Source organism: Acipenser ruthenus, chromosome 22 (genome assembly GCF_902713425.1).
Source record: "Acipenser ruthenus chromosome 22, fAciRut3.2 maternal haplotype, whole genome shotgun sequence".
NCBI lineage: Eukaryota > Metazoa > Chordata > Actinopteri > Acipenseriformes > Acipenseridae > Acipenser > Acipenser ruthenus.
The window spans coordinates 30,499,968-30,518,150 of NC_081210.1; the positions used below are offsets into that span (position 1 = coordinate 30,499,968).

The following is an 18,183-nucleotide window of genomic DNA, read 5'->3' on the forward strand; positions in this document are numbered from 1 at the left end:
CTGTCTGAGTGATCAGTAAGCTGGTAATGAGATAAAGAGGAGGCAGCGGTGTGCCCCCCTCCCCGCAGTGATCCTATTAGCCAGCCAGCCAGCCTGCCTCTGAACTGATCTGCTCACCGCTGGGCTGTGACGGGAATCAGGACACAGAGCCCATCTCCGCTCGCCTCGACACTGCCAGGGGAAGACGATCAACCGGGTTAATTAAGCACAGCGCTGAACAGCACCACTAGATCTCTATGTACAGCGTATATCAAAACATGTGGCGTTTGGGAAAGTACACAGTGCTGCAGACACACAATCAAGGAGCCTTGTTCACCATTCAGAGTAGCCCAGCGTCACTGCCCTGGACTAGAGCCATGCAGAACCAGTTCACAAATGAAATGGGTTTTTAGTAACCCTTGCAAAAATACCCTGGAACAACACTTAGTAGTGCAGTCTGTTTCTACTATGAACTCTCAATTTCCGTGGTTAACCAGGGTTTTTTATTTTTTTAGTTTCAGTGATTTTTGCTTGTGTTTTAGTCATGCCTTCATTAAACTTTCACTGTGATTTAATACACTTTGCTATGTTTTTAACCACAGTTTACCACAGTAAACTTCTATAAATCTACCAATGAGGACCACAAGAGAATTGTTAACTTAGCTGTTTTTATAAATAAAAATATGGTGCAAATTGTCCATTTTTTTATGGAGCAGAGGCCTGCTAAACCTAACCCATCATCTGCAATAAAGCTGTCTTGGGAGTCCCCTTTTAAGGGCGTTTTCTTAGCTGTTGAGCCCCACCTAGTGGAAGGAAGTAGAACTCAAGCTTCGGTCTTTACAGGTATTGCACTTCAGTTTGCGTTGCTGTTTGAATGAAGATCAGAGCTGTGATCTTAACAGAGGCTTGGTGAGCCCGCGGTGCATGGTTACTGTGTCTCAAGGCGCTCCGTTGTTTGTCTGCCACCTGCTGTCTTGCTAGTTGGAGCAGGAGCTAACCCGCTCTCCCAGCACTAAAATAATGTGGCTCTTGGATTGTATCAGGGTGTGGAGTGGACAGGCACTCCTGGGCTTTGTGTCGGGCAGACAGTATGTACATGTCATGGGATTGTTTCCCACAGCAGATGCACATGTACACTGAATGCACTGCAGCGGCACACACACAGCCTGCACTGCAGAGATCTGAACACACACAGCAGACATGTGTCGTGCGTGAGCAGAGCTTTCAGTGTGAGAGGTGCTGAATTGCAAAGCTACTGGTTCTAAAGAGACTTCCGTGGCTGCTGTAACTGCGTCTGCACAAATACCAAACCGTTCCTTTAAATGAAGACCCCTGCTTGCGCGTCTCAGTGACTAGGTGTTTCATCATGGCAGGTTTGGCACTGAAGGCTTTTTTAATGATTGGAAAGGAAAGGGTTACGATGTGGCTGTGTTGAACAATAATAATGAATCCTCATTTCCATTTTGTTTAATCTCCCCGAGTTTGGTTTTTACACGGTACATGCTGACAGTTATGAACCTCTAGAGAGCTGATCCGCTCTTTCTTTTTTTAAAGGAAGTGAGCTGCTTCTGCTTTATGTTTTGTTAGTTCATATTAATTACCTGAGGTTCAGAGAATTGATGGCCTTTACAAAATGACATGTCAAGTAATTACCGTTAGCCCAGCGCTCTCTATTGCAGCCGGCTCTCCAAACAGCCACACTGAAGCCTGTCAGGACTGTTACTCAGCACCTCTCAAAGGCTGGGACTCACTGGGCTTCGAGAACACAAACAAATGATCTTGGACAACATAAACTGAACAGTTTTCAGTCCAATTAAATTCTCTCGGTTTGTCAGATATCAACACACACTTTTTTTAAATCTTAATATTGATACTAAAACGGTCGTAACAAAAAATCATTTGTAACATGTAGACCTTGACGAGAAAACGTTTTTAGTGGAAACGTTTGTCACAGAATGTTGCTGAGTTTCCTTTAGCATTTCTGATAGCAGAGCTAGGCTGAGCAGTGAGTGTGGCTGAAGAGACAGTCACAGTGCTGAGAGCCGGGGGGTGCAGGAGGCGTTGTCGCGACCCCCAGGAGAGGAGGGTGCCACCCTCTCTAACCGAACCCCCCCCCGTTTGGGGTTGTTATCCAATTACCCTGATATGCAGCCATTCACTGTGGCTAACTGGATTAGAGTCATTATAAAGAGATTAGTGCAGGAATTATACAGCAGAATAACAACGAAACAGCAGCCTGGACTCACTCACTGAGGAAATGTGATTGTGTAAAGAAAGGGTTTCGCTGTCCTGCATGTGTTCCTGTGCATACATGATTGCTAGCTGCCGTGCCATGGAAGGAGCGATTGCACATTGTGATCTTGTACCACAGGATTTGGTTTCTGGGCTCTAACCGCTTATCCACACTGTCTCTCAAATCCGACCCGTTCCCCTCATTGCCAGCCCAGTCTCTCAGCTCTCAGCACTGCTAGTCTCTCAACACACACTCAGAATCCCTCACATGCTACACAGACTCCTTTTTGCTTTTTTTTTTTTTTTTTTTGTTAAGTTTCTGATCCTGCCCCTGATTAGAGCGGGAGGTTTTGTTCAGACAGTTGTAAATGTATCCAAGATTCAAAGCACACTGCGGGAGGGCAGCAGAGATGGTTGATGTGGTTCTATGGGGGGGGGGGGGGTATAAAGATACCTTTGACCCCCAAAGCTCCGAGACCCCCACATCAAGGGTCTTTCTCTCCAGGCACCCTGCTGAGACAGCTGAGGCACAGGGAACAGTTTAGCGGCTCTGTCTGGAGAGACTGCACATTGACAGAGCTCAGCATGTAACAGTCCATCAGTTTATTGCACCAGTGTGGGGTGTGTGGGGTTCATTAAGCAGCTGCTCCTGGCCTTGTGCATGCTGGTTCAATTTACAGAAACTCTTTTTTGAGGTTGGAGTGCGGGGCTGCAGTGTGGAAGGCAGTGGGTTTGAGTAGCTCAGTGGTTAGAGAAAGCACTGGGCTGCAGTGTGGAAGGCAGTGGGTTTGAGTAGCTCAGTGGTTAGAGAAAGCACTGGGCTGCAGTGTGGAAGGCAGTGGGTTTGAGTAGCTCAGTGGTTAGAGAAAGCACTGGGCTGCAGTTTGGAAGGCAGTGGGTTTGAGTAGCTCAGTGGTTAGAGAAAGCACTGGGCTGCAGTGTGGAAGGCAGTGGGTTTGAGTAGCTCAGTGGTTAGAGAAAGTGCAGGGCTGCAGTGTGGAAGGCAGTGGGTTTGAGTAGCTCAGTGGTTAGAGAAAGCCCAGGGCTGCAGCGTGGAAGGCAGTGGGTTTCATTAGCTCAGTGATTGGAGCTCTTGAAATGGAGACTTGCAAGCCTGTGCTGCTTGCTTCTGCATTGTATCGGTCACGCCTGCCCTGACTTCCTCCCCAAATATCTCCCCCTCAGCAACCACCTTTTTTGCACCGGGTAATTGCTGCTCAGAGTTAATCAGGCCTCCATCAGTGAGGCTTTAGGTTTCCATAGAAACATGTCACGGTGCTGAGACGAATTCAAAGCGTGTCCTTGCTACCCTTGTAATCTTTTGAAATGGTCTTTATCGACGCAGAGGGACCCCTGATGTAAGTAGACGCAAAGGGCAGGCCAGACACAGACCGCAATGTCAGCTGCTTTGTGTCCCTGCAATGCCAGTCTGAGAGATGTGGAGAAGCAGCAGCCGCTAGCATTTCAGGGTCTGCGGTCTCCATTCGTAAAGCTAGCATCATAGCTGGAGTTTACATTTCAGGCTCAGCGGTCTCCATTCGTAAAGCTAGCATCATAGCTGGAGTTTACATTTCAGGGTCCGCGTTCTCCATTCGTAAAGCTAGCATCATAGCTGGAGTTTACATTTCAGGCTCAGCGGTCTCCATTCGTAAAGCTAGCATCATAGCTGGAGTTTACATTTCAGGGTCCGCGTTCTCCATTCGTAAAGCTAGCATCATAGCTGGAGTTTACATTTCAGGGTCCGCGTTCTCCATTCGTAAAGCTAGCATCATAGCTGGAGTTTACTTTACATTTCAGGGTCTGCGTTCTCCATTCGTAAAGCTAGCATCATAGCTGGAATTTACTTTACATTTCCAGTTAGATACTGCACTAAATGCATCTCTGTACTCTGCTTGGCTGACAGACAGACAGACAGACAGACAGACCAGTTCAATCACTCACTGTATAAAAGCTTCATTACCAAGATGAATCGGTATCTTTTAAAAAAAAACTCAATAAATAATAATAAAAAAATCTAGCATCTTCATTGCTATATAAATATATATATATATATATATATATATATATATATATATATATATATATAGCAATATATAAATTATATATATATATAATTTTCTTTTTATGTAACTCATCTAAATTTGCTTGACATTTTTTGGGGCCGGAGCCAAAAAGGCTTTTATACCCATAAAGCTTATGGATCGGGATAAATCACATTAAGCTGTCCAGTTTAATTAAAGTATCGACAAAACATAATAGATACTTATAAGGGGAGTACAATATATCTCTGTATTTCCATGTATAATTTCCATGCGGTCGGGGTTTCGTTGTTCCACTGAGGGAATGCTGTGAGAGATTCAGCGGAGAGCTCGGGCCTCCCAGGGGAGCATTTGAGCCCATTTACTGATGATTTAGTCGCAGCCTCTTTCTTTAAAACACGGGCCTGTCTAATGAACCGAGCCCGTCAGCTCATGGGATGATCAATAGCGCAATGTTTGTATTCATAAAGCAGGGAGTTAATTAAATCAAGGAGTCTGTGGGGTACATGGAAGACACTAAGTAAGGGTGGAAAGTTAAATGGCTTTAACAGCATGCAAAGCAATCCCACAGTGCTTAGGGTGCCAGTGTAACGTGTGAGCGTTCATGTTATCTTTCGAAACTCAGCTTGTTTTTCCTGTTTCATTTCTGTAATGCTTTTGTTTTTGTTTTTTAACAGAGAGAGGGAAAGATTGCGCCTGACAGAGATTGAAGTTCTCTTAGTATCTATTTCTCCATGGTGTAGCTCCAGCATGGCGCAGGGCTGGGCTATCACACTGCTCCCTGATATTAAAGTTCAGGACAGTTTGAATCACTCCTGTCGAGGAAAATTGCTTCTGAATTGACATGGACGTCAGTGGCTGGGACACAAAGCATAACCCTTGCCAGGTCTGAGGGCAAGAGTGAGCCATGATCAGACTGCACTGACCGATAGTGTATGCTGTGGGGGAGCCAGCAGCTACTCCAGCTCCACCTCTCCCAGCAAGCCATGTCAATACTGGCCAGCCAGGGATTCCTTATGAAGTGTATAGTGACCACAGGTTACCAGGAACAGAGCGTGTGTGTGTGTGTGTGTGTGTCTGTGTCTCTGTGTGTGTGTGTGTCTGTGTGTGTGTCAGTGTCTCTATCTCTGTCTCTGTGTTTGTGCGTGCGTGCACTCGCGTGTCCAAGGCTGTTCTTTTGCTTGGGGAGCATTCTTTTGCTTGTATCACTAATACGTTTTAGTGCTGCCTGGTTGTCTGGACACAGGAGGCATTAATAGAATCAATAGAGGGGATGGCATGGAGATTTATAGCAGCTGTCCTGTGAGTCACAGAAAGGAGAGCGAAAGGAAAATAAAATGAATACAGTTTAGAAGCAGATTGTCACTGACATGAGACTGATGCACTCCCTCGGCTTTGTGTTCATGCAGGATGGGGAGTGAGTGGGTATGAGAGAGTGTCTGTCTGTCTGTCTGTCTGCGTGTGTTTGTGTAAGCGCGTACGTCTCTTTATCTGATAGCATTGTTCCTTGTCTGTTTGTTAGTAGTCTGCTTTACCTTTAGGGGATTAATAGACAGCCATGGTAACATGTTGGAGTCATTGGAATGACTGTACCTTTTGAACATGCCTTCTTTAATATCTGCGATTTATTCATCTATCACTGTGCACTGGGTTAAAAAGGCCAGTCTAGATGTGGTAGTCATGTCCCAATAGCACTTGTTGTTCAAGTCATCTTTTCAGCAGATTGCACAGAACACTCCTGGATGTAGGTTTTGCAGGTGTCTCTTTTCTCCAGACAACCCCAGTTGAAATGGCTGTGGAATGGGAGGTGGTGGCGAGGTAACTTGCATTTAGAGTTTAAGTGCTGTGTTGCTGTGTGCTTGTACATTTGAATACACAACAAGCCTCCTTTTTTAATACCACGCCTTGTTTTACTGTTAAAATCTCCTTGTTTTTACTGCTAGAATCTGTTCATGTGTCTTTCCAAAAAGCTGTCACCCGCCCTAGTTTATGGGTTTGTTTTTTTTGCCAGCCCCTTACTTTACCACGATGATAAAGAGCATGAAGCATGCCTGTCATCTCGAAGCGCTTCTATGAAGAGAAATACAAACTCCAGTGGAATAACAGAGCCTCGTAAAGCATCACCTCTCTCTGCAGTTTGTGCAAGGCATCTGGAGCACTCGGTTTGCAGCTAATAAAACCAAAGCAAAGCAAATGAAAAGCTCTGATAAAAGAAAACAAATACGTGTAATAAGAAGCGGGCACGGCATCCTCTCTTAGTTCCCCTGTTTTACACACATGCCATCTAAACCAGCGTGTGGTCTTTGAAGAGTTAGCTGATGGGCTCGTGTTTGCAAGCTTCCACATGCGCTTCAATATCATGCAGATTGTGCCTTTGATTGTGTTTTGGGGGTTGGAGGTTGTCAGCCAGCAATAAACTGAAATATCATGGGGCAGTAACAAATGCTTGTAAGATGTTGAAGGGAAATTTAATTCTGCTAAATTCTTGATTTGCTCCCAAAAAAAGCACTTTATTTTTTGTTAGAAGCAAGAGCCTTTTAATAAACCTGTTGTGTATAATGCACTAAGACAGCCACTGGCAGAGCCTGTAAATATGTCATAGTAGCGAGTGACTGAGTTGTGTTCAGCTGTCTGGTATTTGGGTCCATGCCTGTGGGTTTGTCACTTGCATTGAGGTCATGGAGGTTAACACAATTAAAAGTAATCCCTCATTGTTTCTAACTGGTCTGGTTGAGAGAGGGAGTCTGTGGCTACAGCAAAGATATTCCATTTCCAATTATTATTTTCTCTCCCTGCTGTAATTGGATTCTGGTTTTTATAAATTACGTTTACAAGCAAGCATTTACAAACAAAACAGGTTTAATAAAATGAAGCGAAACCGTTGAGACATTCAGAAAATGATGTGTGCCACAGTGAAAAAAACCAAGAAGGGTGTACCGCTGTTACAGTTTCATCCCATTTTAAGTGTTTCAAGCCTTGCAAAAACATGAAGTGTTTCTGAGCTCCTTAACTCTGAAGAGCTAACCCCATGATCAGCGACACCCTTGTTCCTGAATTCTGTCTTCTCTGTTTTTTGTTCTACAGGGACCTGAGTGAGAACCAGATCCAGGCTGTCCCTCGCAAGGCTTTCCGTGGGATCACCAGCGTCAAGAACCTGTGAGTATCACACTGGGATCCTACAAGCATGCAGAGAGGGACGTGGCACCAAGGGCAGGGCTCGGGGCTGGAGCTGAGGGACTGAAGGGTACCGAGATCTAGAGCAGTGGGAGGGAGAGGGAAGGAAGCAAAGTGACCTCGTGGACGAGGGACTGGGAGGCAGTGTGACCTCGTGGACGAGGGACTGGGGGGCAGTGTGACCTCATGGACGAGGGACTGGGAGGCAGTGTGACCTCGTGGGCGAGGGACTGAGGGGCAGTGTGACCTCGTGGACGAGGGACTGGGGGGCAGTGTGACCTCGTGGACGAGGGACTGGGAGGCAGTGTGACCTCGTGGACGAGGGACTGGGAGGCAGTGTGACTTCGTGGACGAGGGACTGGAGAACAGCGTGACCTCGTGGACGAGGGACTGGAGAACAGCATGGCTAGCCTAGTAATGATAAGGATTGGGAGTAAATATGGCCAAAGAGGCATGTAGCTATGAGGCTGGAGCTGTAGATCTGTATCCTAGGGGGTTGAGATGAGGATTGGCAGGGAGTCTGGCCCAGTGGTTACAGCTGAAGAATGGGAGGTGGAGTTTCTTGTTGACTCAAGTGCTGGATTGCTGTTTGCTTTCTTGATTGTAGAAGTAGAATACAGTAAACACCCACCCCCTGCATTCCATCCATTACTGAGAAGCAAGCAACACATCTCGCCTGGCGTGTTCTTGGGAAACAATTTCTTCAAAATGAAGATGCGGTTACGTGACTGTTTAATAAGTTTGGCTCCCTCGCCTGAAACAAATAAATAAACTCTGCATTCCATAAAGCTGCTTTATCCCCAAACAAGCCCCCTGAAGACTGTTTGGTAATTTCGAAATAATTAATAACATGTTCTGGAATGTATTTGTTAATGAATCATATTCCTGTCTTTGTAGTTAAAAGAATAAAACAAAATGAATTATACTGTACAGTGCGTTTCCCCTCCCGTTGTTTCTTTACAATGTTCCCTTACGGACTGGGCTAAGAATTCTTTATTGCCCTGCAGATCGTGCCAGCTGTGGTTGTGTGTTTGAATTATTCACCCCTCCTGTCCTGTAGGAATGGGGCTGTCTGTCTGTCTACTGTGAATGCTGCCTCTTCGGCCAGGGTTTACAATATTCCCAACACTCACCTGTAGAGCAGGGAGAATAGTGCAGATTCTAGTTCCTTTATTTTTTGATGGTTGATTCTGTTGTAAAGGCTTGCAAGCTCACGTTTTTAAAATCTCTAAATAAATTGCTGTGTGGCGGCTTCAGGATTCCTGCTGGCAGTTTTTGGCTCCGGAGAAACAGTGATCTTATTTGGAAATGACTCCCTGTCTGGAGTGTGTCTGTTTTAGGTTAAGATAATATTTGCATTTGTACTACAGTCATGTGCAAGGCTGCTACCAACCCCCACCGTCCTTACCACCAGCACCGTCAAGTCAGGACGAATCCGTCAGCATCAGATCTCTCTCAGACAGCACCCCTGACCCTTGGAAAATGAATCCCTCGATGCAGACACATCCGTGCTTCTCCTGATAGTGCAGAGCCTCTCAGATGAGCTGTGAGGTATCCGCTGTGTCTGTCGCAATGCAAACAGGCTGCTTAACCCCGTGTGTGCCAAGAGGACACTGCATTGCAGTAACAGCACATTGACGTGAGTTGCAACACATCCTCAGAATGAGGCACTGGAAATGTCTTGCACATTGCGCAGTCATTTTTGTGGCTTTAACTTTTACTGTGGTTAGATGTGTTTTTTGCAGTTCTTTGATGCCATCCCTGCTTAACCTGCTTGCCTGTAGTTTACCATGCTTGCCTTTAGTTTACCATGCTTGCCTGTAGCTTGCCTGTAGTTTACCATGCATTCTCTGTGCTTTTGATTTTGATAGTATTTTATGGTGGTATACCCCAGTAAGCCTTTTAGAGGGCGTTTCCCACCTGTTACCCACCAGGAGAGGTGTTTAAAACGAGGATTAATGCTGTGCCTGTATGTTTGAACGTGGTGTGCTTGGTGCTGGCTGGTACAGTGTATGGGCCCCACACAATGGAATGAGCAGCCTCTGGATCTGAGATCAGTCTCCTGGCTGCAACAGCTTTTAGTGATCCGATTACAAGACTGCTGTTTTATGGAATGTAATCAGAAAAACTAAAGGGTGACTGACGCTCTGAATTGAGAATTTTTGGATTCACTGTTGGGTGCGTTGCTTGTGCTCTGCACTCCTAACAGCTTCTCTGAAGCGTTGGTAAGATTATCGTTCAGTGTCTGTTGGATCCCGTTCTGTTCCTGGGAAGTGTTGAACCATGCTGCACCTGTTCTCTGGTCAGCGAGGGGATTGCAGAGTGAAGGTGGTGCAATGGGGTTATTATACTGGCCTTTCAGGGTCCAGATTACCAATGTTTATTGGTGGGCTCCCTCCCAGGCCGTGCCTGACTATAAACACTGCTGCTGAACTTGAGATCAAGAGAGTGGATGTCTCCAGCATTGTCACTCTGACGGGTTTAGAGGCACTACATTTATCTCAAATAAATGCAGGGGAACCGAAGCTGCAGACATTTCTGACCTTGCCTAATGATTTTAAAGCTTGTTACGATGACACCAAGGTGTAAATGAAGGAAAGGGAGAGTCAGATAGAGCCGCAAGGCAGCTGGTGTCTGATCCCCATTTAGAGCTTTCAGAGGGACAGTATATCACAGGGAGGTGACGGCAGGTTTAATTACTCCTGCCCGCCATCACCAGCACACCAGGGCCGTTACTGCGGGTTTATTGATTTTGTCATTTGCTTCATTACGTTTAATGCAATCCTTTTTGCGCAGAGTTATTCTTCCGCTCCGGTGTGGGTCACTGGGCTGCTATGTGCACGAAACAACAGCCCTGAGCCGTGGAATTCAAACCCGGCCCCATGAGAAGAATAGACTCTGTCTCCACCTCGGATAGACTCTGTAAACAGCAGCCTGTCTCTGTCTCTGGCTCGGCCCTGCCCGCTCACCCGGCTTCTTTTTACTGGGGAAGCGAAGAGAACCCCCGGCTTTGCAGCTTCCCCACAGGCAGGGATGATGGGGGAAAGGAGAGCGATGCCCTCCAGAGTTTAGGTCTTTAAATTGGTTTGCCAAGCTGCGTGATTCAATTATGTTTTATTTAGTTATAATATTGATTTTGTATCTGTGAGCCTACTAATCTATCTATCTATCTATCTATCTATCTATCTATCTATCTATCTATCTATCTATCTATCTATCTATCTATGAAAAGGAACGAGTCAGGGTCTTGCTGAGTGAATCCAGCTCCTCGTTTCCCAGTGAGCTCCCTGGCTGGGTGCCCGTGTGATTGCCTCTCTGGAGTGGCAGTCACAAGACTCATAAACAGCCCTGCAGCTTCACGCTACCTTGCTCAGAATGATCGGCGAGAGGCGCAGTCACTCACTGTTGGTTGTTGCAGATGGCAGTCGGGTCTCTGAAAGGCTTTAGCCTTTATCGATTCACACATCAAGCCATCGCTCCTCAAGCATCCTGCTCCTGCGGAGGTACCCTGTGCCAGCCGGTCAAACATCCTCTGGCACAAGCTCTTCACTACACAACACATGGGTCCAGCTAGCATAGCTGAGAAGCCCGCTCCATCTCCAAGGCTGGACTTCAGGTCCCAGGGCAGGATTTCACCAGAGCTGGGAGTTAAACCTCATGACTTTATAAATCAAAAGGCAGGCAAATCAGATCAATATTTATTGAGATAATAAAATGTCTACCAACGTAAATCTTTTTATCGGTCGAGTCTCTTTTTTTTTCTTTCCGTGGCTTTTCGTTACTTTGGTGTTTATTTGTATTCTTCCCCCCTCTCTGTCTTTTTAAACAGGCTGATATAATAACAGATGAGCTCCTGCGAGATTGCTCCACACACAGCAGCGATGCACAGACACGAACGCTTGGAAGGTTATGTACCTTTTCATATCCACACAATCGCTCATCCTTGTAGATAACCAGTTAATGGCGTTTCTACAGCCACAGTTCTGGGTGGAGCCCGTCGTTCTGTCTGGAAGCCTTCCAGATGGAAGACTGGCAAAGCAGAGGCATCAAACTGTCACTGGCATTTGGTGCCGCGGATGATTAAGGGCCTATGCAATTAGATTTGAGGATTTTAATTTGGGATTCACGTCTCCACTCCCTGTCCACTGTCACCCTTCACTGACAAACTTCAAACTAGCCCGCAGGACCAGTCTTGTAAAAACATTTTTGGAACTGCAATGACTGTAATAACACCAGTATTTCTGACCTGTCCCAGGGATCAATGCGTTGAGCTATCCCCTGTCACACCAGCAACCCAGACCCCTGCACCTCCAGCTGTTAAAAAACATGATGCAAATGAAGAAAGTTCTCTCTCTCTCTCTCTCTCTCTCTCTCTCTCTCTCTCTCTCTCTCTCTCTCTCTCTCTCTCTCACAGAAATAACAACAATTATAATGTGATGAGTTTACTCTGTGTTTCCTTCCTGAGTCGCGTCACCCCCAACACAAAACGAATACACAGTCAGGCGAGACAGATTGCAAACGTAATACTGATTTTTTTTAAATTTTATTTTATTTGTTTATTTATTTTTTTGTGCTGTTTGCCCAGTTGGTTTACAATGAGGCTGGGGCTGACCCAGTGTAACAGCCTTCACCTCAGAAACAGCTGTCAACTGGAAATGACTTTCACGATCACTAAATAAAATAGCCGTGTTTGGAAATCAAATTGGCCAGGCAGATGTGAAAGCCTGCCCGCGGTTGCAGGGACATTAAGTCGCTCAGGCCCCCCAGGATAAACGAATTAGGAACACAATGCAAACACTCAGCTTGCATGTCTTGCCTGCATGTGTGTGTGTGGGGTGGGGGGGGGGGCGGGTATGTAGGCCTAAGAAGAAGGAAATAAATAGGAAGAAGAGCTACTGCTGTGAGTCTGGGAGGGCACCTCTGTGACCTCCAATGATTTAGACGCCCTCTTCTTTAATGAAATTGTTTCAGTGACAGAGCTTGTAAAAGCTTGTAATGGATTGGATGCTCTAATGTAATGAAATTACTCCCTTTCTGTCTTTAAAAAAAGAAAAGAGAGAGGGAGGGAGAGAGAGAGGGAGGGAGGGAGGGAGAGAGAAAATGCAATTAATATTTCCAGAGAGCTGACAGCCGGGGTGGGCTGTGAGCTCGCCCTCGTCATGCTCACTCTCTCTCACAGCGACCGGGGGAAGGAGGGGATGGGCTGCAGTCAGGAAGACCACGCTAGACCGTTTCGGGCTGGGCTGGGCTGGGCTTGAGTCTGGCTGTGGCTGGCGGAGGTGACACCGTGACAACCATCCTCCCTTCGTTCTGTATGACCCAGCGTTCTCACTCCTGTCTCTCCTTCGCAGGCAACTGGACAGCAACCGCATCAGCTGCATTGAAGATGGTGCCTTCAGAGCCCTGCGGGACCTGGAGATTCTGTGAGTGAACACTGACTGTTGTTTGTTCCTTCGTTTGTTTGATTTTTAATAAGAATGTTTGTTTTAGTTCTTGTTTCAGTCATTTTGGAGATTTTAAGAGCCTTGTTTTAGTCAGTCCCAATTAAAAAAAGAAAGAAAAAAAAACATTTAAATGAAAAAAATTCTAATAAAAACTAAATTGTATTCTTTCTTAACACAAAATAGTATAGTCCAGTTTTAAAACGATGGTAGGTGCTGGTGTAACCATAAGTGCGCTGTGTAGAATACTTTCAAGGGTTTCTATAGGACTGCCAGGTCTAATGTTTTTGTCTTAGCGTGTGTAAACAGGTGACCGCCACTTTTTTCCATGTATTTGCAGCGATGGAGAAGGTCAAGGTAACTGGATTTGAAATAATGCTGCAGTTGCTTTTCAGTTTGGATGTGCGATACCAGAAGTGTGTGGATGTGAGTGAGTGAGTGTATATGGGATGGTGTCTTTAGCTCAGCAGGTCACATTAACTACCCCTCAATCCCTCGCTACCACCAGCACCCCTCTATCTACAGCTGCATAGAGAGTGAACCCTGAATGCTTTCAAGAGGTCTGCTTGATTAACCTGTACCGACACAACTGGAGGGATATGTGGTCGTTTATTATGACACTGATCAAATATTTATAAAGGAATAATCTGTTTGCCTGTTTAACATGTGAACTGTCTCCTAATGCTCCAATAACATTTCCAGATGAAATCTATAACAAAACAGTCCAAAGTCATGAAAATAGAAGGCGGATGTCAACCTGGATAACTGAGTTATTTATAGAATGCCTGAAGATTAATGTGGCATGATGTGATGCCACATTAATGATGTGGCAAACAGACGGGACAAGGGGTAAAACCTTGAGGAAGCAAAACCTACTGAAAATATACAAGTGTGCGCAGTCTTTATTGCAATGCCTAGTTCAGCGATGAATGTATTTCTACAACTGTAGCGAATAAGGAGTCTTTTTAGGGGTTGATTTGATGTGTGAAGGCTTCAGGTATTCACTTTCAGGATGACATACTGTAGAGCATGAGCTCGATCCTCTGGAACACTGACTCGTCACTGGCAGAGTCTGTAATCTGGACTCACTTCATGACTAGGGAGTGTTCAGGGTGTCAATGAGGGCTCCCGGGTGTCAAGACTGCCACAAATGAGCAGAACCTTCCGTCTAAAAAGAGTGATGTCAGATTAGGTTAATACTCCAAGCTCACAGAAGGAGGTGATGGAAGTGATGGAAGTTAATGAAAATAACACAAGTTGGGAAGCTGTGCGTTTTACACCCATAGCAGTGCGTGGGATTGTAGCTGTGAGTGACAGACTCACTGAAGGATCGATTGTGCCCTGGGGGGGAGGGGGGGTACACTGTGCTAACGAGGGACCAGCCTGGGGGGTACACTGCCTTTCTTCATTCCTTCCTGCCATTGTGTGATCTTTTAAAATGAGCTGAGGAAACACGGCCCGTCTCACACCCTGCTTATAAGAGCGCGTTGTTGAAGAGAGCGGCATCTCTTGTGGTCTTCCAGGGGCTGTCTTGAGATTCAGTTGAGGGCGGGGGTGCCTTGTGGCCGTCGCAGTCTTGGATTTGCAGGGGCACTGCATTACAGTCCAGCAGACACAATGAGGACGGGCTCGTGATTGTGAAGTAGCGCAGAGCACAGCTCAGCCATTGTCTCTGCTGCTGGAGAGGAGATGGGGACCGCCAGCATTATAGCATGGGCACCCTGCTGTGCCCCTCTGCCCCCTAGTGTTCCGAGAGAGGAAGGACAAGCACATCTTACTTCAATGCGGATAACAGCGCCTAATAGTCTTACAATGAAACAAAGAAGTAGCGCCCCCTGTTCCTTGAACCCGCTCGGTCCTGTCTCGGGGTATAGTATCAGTTCAGTGCTGTAGGTCGGGGGGCGGGGGGGTTACCCTTACAAAACGTTACCCTGGTATATATAGAGAGTAATAGACAGGCTTCAGTGAGTTACAGGAAAGCAATTCTATCTTGGGTTTATGTGACATCATAAACTACGAGACAGTCAGGTCGAGTACTTTATAAACTGTCACAGAAACCCCAGGTGGAATTATTTTCCTGTAACTCCCTGAAGCCCATCTATTATTTTTTTGCAATACATGGATATTATCTGTGATAAAAAATAAAGACAATAAACGGGTGTTAACGTTCAAATTGCAAGTGAATTTAATGAATAATAATAACGTAAATTAAGTCATTATTAAATATCGTTTTCTTTTTGATAATTCAGGAATGGTGAATTAAACTGGGTAGATACTGCAAAAAATAACGTATTTTTAAGGAAAAGGTGTTTCAATGGGGTATAGTTTTTATTTTATTTTTTTAGTCGCTGTCAGAGACGAAGATTATTTGTCTCATTCACTTGGTTGGTGCTGCCGTTGGTGGAGGATGATTGTAAAGCTTCACAGAGACAGATTTGTTAAAAGTGCCTAAAAACCACAAACTGTGGGTGCTGTCGAGTGATTGAAAACGAGACATTTTGTTTGAAAGTGGTCGGGGGCACCGGAGTCAAATATGGGTCAAAGGTCAAGTATAAGCCTCTAGAGGAATATGCCAATCTGACGTCACTACTGCAGTATTGTGTTTTTTTTGTTCGAATGACTCAAATATAGCCATGATTTCCATATACCTGTTTTGTAAGCTCAGGCACCACATTGAAATGTCCTGCACATTGAAGGAAATATGTTTCCTTTTTTTTCACAAAAAGGATCCTGAATATTGTTTAGGAAAGTATAGTTGATTTATAACAGCTACACCACAATAATCACGTACTTCAGCTTCAGTGTATAGCACCTTTAAGTGAAATCATGTTTAATCCAATAGTAAACCTGCTGTGTGCTTCAGACAGTCTCGTTACGTTCTCTCATGGACGCTTCAGCTGCAAGCTTCCCTTGGACCCTGTTTGCCATATAGATCACCCGCCGGGCCGCTGTACAGTACAGGTGCTGTTTCTCTCAAGAAGGAAAGAGACTTGTGTGTGTGTGTGCTTGGTAGCAGTACAGCTCTTCTCAGTGTGTGTGTGTGTGTGTGTGTGTGTGTGTGTGTGTGTGTGTGTGTGTGTGTGTGTGTGTGTGCGCTTAGTAGCAGTACAGCTCTTCTCAGTGTGTGCGTGTGCGTGTGCGTGTGCGTTTGGTAGCAGTACAGTGCTGCTCCGCTTCTCTCCTCTTGCTGCTCTGCCCTGGCCAGGCTCTGCAATGAGCTTTCATCACATATTCCATGCATTTTTAATTTCCGACACCAGCCTGTCTCCGGTGGGACGAATCAATCTCAGTTCCGCGTTTAGCTGATACATTTACGAGAGCTACAGCACTGGCTGGAGCGTGGGGGGGGGAGAGAGAGAGAGAGAGAGAGAGAGAGAGAGAGAGAGAGAGAGAGAGAGAGAGAGAGAGAGAGAGAGGGAGAGGGAGAGGCATGCAGTGCTGCCATTCAGTCTTTTCTTATTTCTTATTTATAAGTTGCAATACGCTCACCGGGGTCCTGAGAGTCAGCTGTTTAATGATCATTTTGTTGGCTCTGTGGTTCTGCTGCTGGCTTCTCTGTGTTACTGATTGCAATTCCCTTTGCTGAGTTCTCTATTCAATGTGATGGCTCTCAGGTCCTGTATAGGTCTTGCTGGCTCAGGCTAAAATCCGAAGATACTGTACACCCAGTGGAAATCATATAACTTGCTAGATAATGTGGACAAGTCCATATTCAAAATACATCAGGAAAAAAGCGACCTGGCTAAATTTAAATGGAAGTAATAAATAAATAAATAAATACAAATCTGGCTTTGTTAAATGGTCCCCTGCTCTCATTACTAATTTCTTAAAGTTGTGCAACAAGCACCTCTTCAGCTCTTCACATTCACTTCCAGTTAGCTGTGCTCTCCACAGGGGTTTTGTTAAACAGCTTTGTCAAGCAGTTTCCTTTTTTTATCAAAAACAATCATTTCCGAGATTATTATTTATTTTTTTTTTCACCGTTGCACATTGTAACACGCGTTTACCGCGCTCCCCTGTGTCTTTCCACAACAGCCATTTTTGTTTCATCGTTTCATTATTCTTTCACTGTTTCTGTATGCCGTACCACGCTCTGGTATTTTATGATCGTTTTTTCCGCACAGCTCTTGGCTTTATTGCTTAAATGCAATGCTGTCTGCCTGTGCTGAGCTCCGGTGCTGAATAGCAAGGCAGAGCTGTGGGAGGGGAGCTCATGTAACTCCTGTTAAACAGCGTAGTCAGTGCTAGCAGTACCTCCCCTGTTGTGTGCAATACAGCACAGCAAGAACAAAATGCGTTCCATAAAATAAGTAACATTACTGGATATAAAGTCAAACGATTTTCAAAGTGATTGCGTAACCAGTATAAAGGATCACCAAAGCCTGAGTGTAGTTTGTGTTTCGAAGGCTGGGTAAGAAAGAGCACTCGACACATTGGAGATCCGTGTGGGAAAGCTGTCCACTGTTTCACAAGAGACAAAAGCAGAGGCTGTGGAGGGAGGGCTTCTTCACTGTGAGCTGCTCACAGAACAGGGCCAGACCCCAGACAGAAGCGCTTGGTGAAGTGCGTTTCTAATGCAATACAGGTGGAATGATAAGCAGCTGGCACGGAGTGTGTGGAACGAGCTTGAATCACAAACGCAGCACTTTCAGGTGACATCACAGCCTGAAACAGCAAGAGTTCACTAGACAGCTTTTTGCATTATTGACTTGTAGTGGAAGGTAACTGTCAGCATCTCAGTCTCAGATTGGTTAGGAAAGAGATTCAGCAGCAATTCTAACTTTATTAAAGAATGTATGACAAGGGTATCACAGAACTGGAAAGAAAAATCTGCGCTCTGCTGAATACCTTGGTAAATCTGTAGTGAAAGCATAGTAAAAGCATATTTGAAGCCCTATTATACTGGATAAATCCATTAAGGCATCCTCCAGGTAGTGGGAATGGCCTGGATGTGAAAGCACACAGTAGAATCACGAATGAAAGCATGCTGCAATGCAAAGCTATCATTGTCGGCTAGGGCACTGTTTAAAGATTACTTCATTTTTGCAGCCTTAGTAAGTTACGTGCAAGCATTGTACCCAATATGCAATCAGTTCAGCATTTAAACACAGAAACAGAACAACAATGCAATAAACAAGCACATGAATGAATAATTAGCCTGGAGATTGACAGACTGTGACAGGGTCAGACACGGGGCACCCAGGACCCTGCTGTCAGATCCACTGCAGTGAGGTATTGAATGGAAGAGATTTATATATTCACTGTGCTGCTGATGTGAGGGAGGAAAGCTACACACTCACACACACACAGACACGCAC

The 18,183-nt window shown here is 45.4% G+C and overlaps 1 protein-coding gene across 3 annotated transcripts in view; it reads left to right on the top strand.

The window, feature by feature from the left end:
• Positions 1–18,183, top strand: part of LOC117431683 (slit homolog 3 protein-like) — a 100,619-nt gene that overhangs the window by 50,720 nt on the left and 31,716 nt on the right. For all 3 annotated transcript variants that reach the window (XM_058996509.1, XM_058996510.1, XM_058996511.1), the window contains 2 exons: positions 7,335–7,406; positions 12,776–12,847. In XM_058996509.1, coding sequence (XP_058852492.1) covers positions 7,335–7,406; positions 12,776–12,847 — 144 coding nt within the window. The remainder of the gene's footprint in view (positions 1–7,334; positions 7,407–12,775; positions 12,848–18,183) is intronic.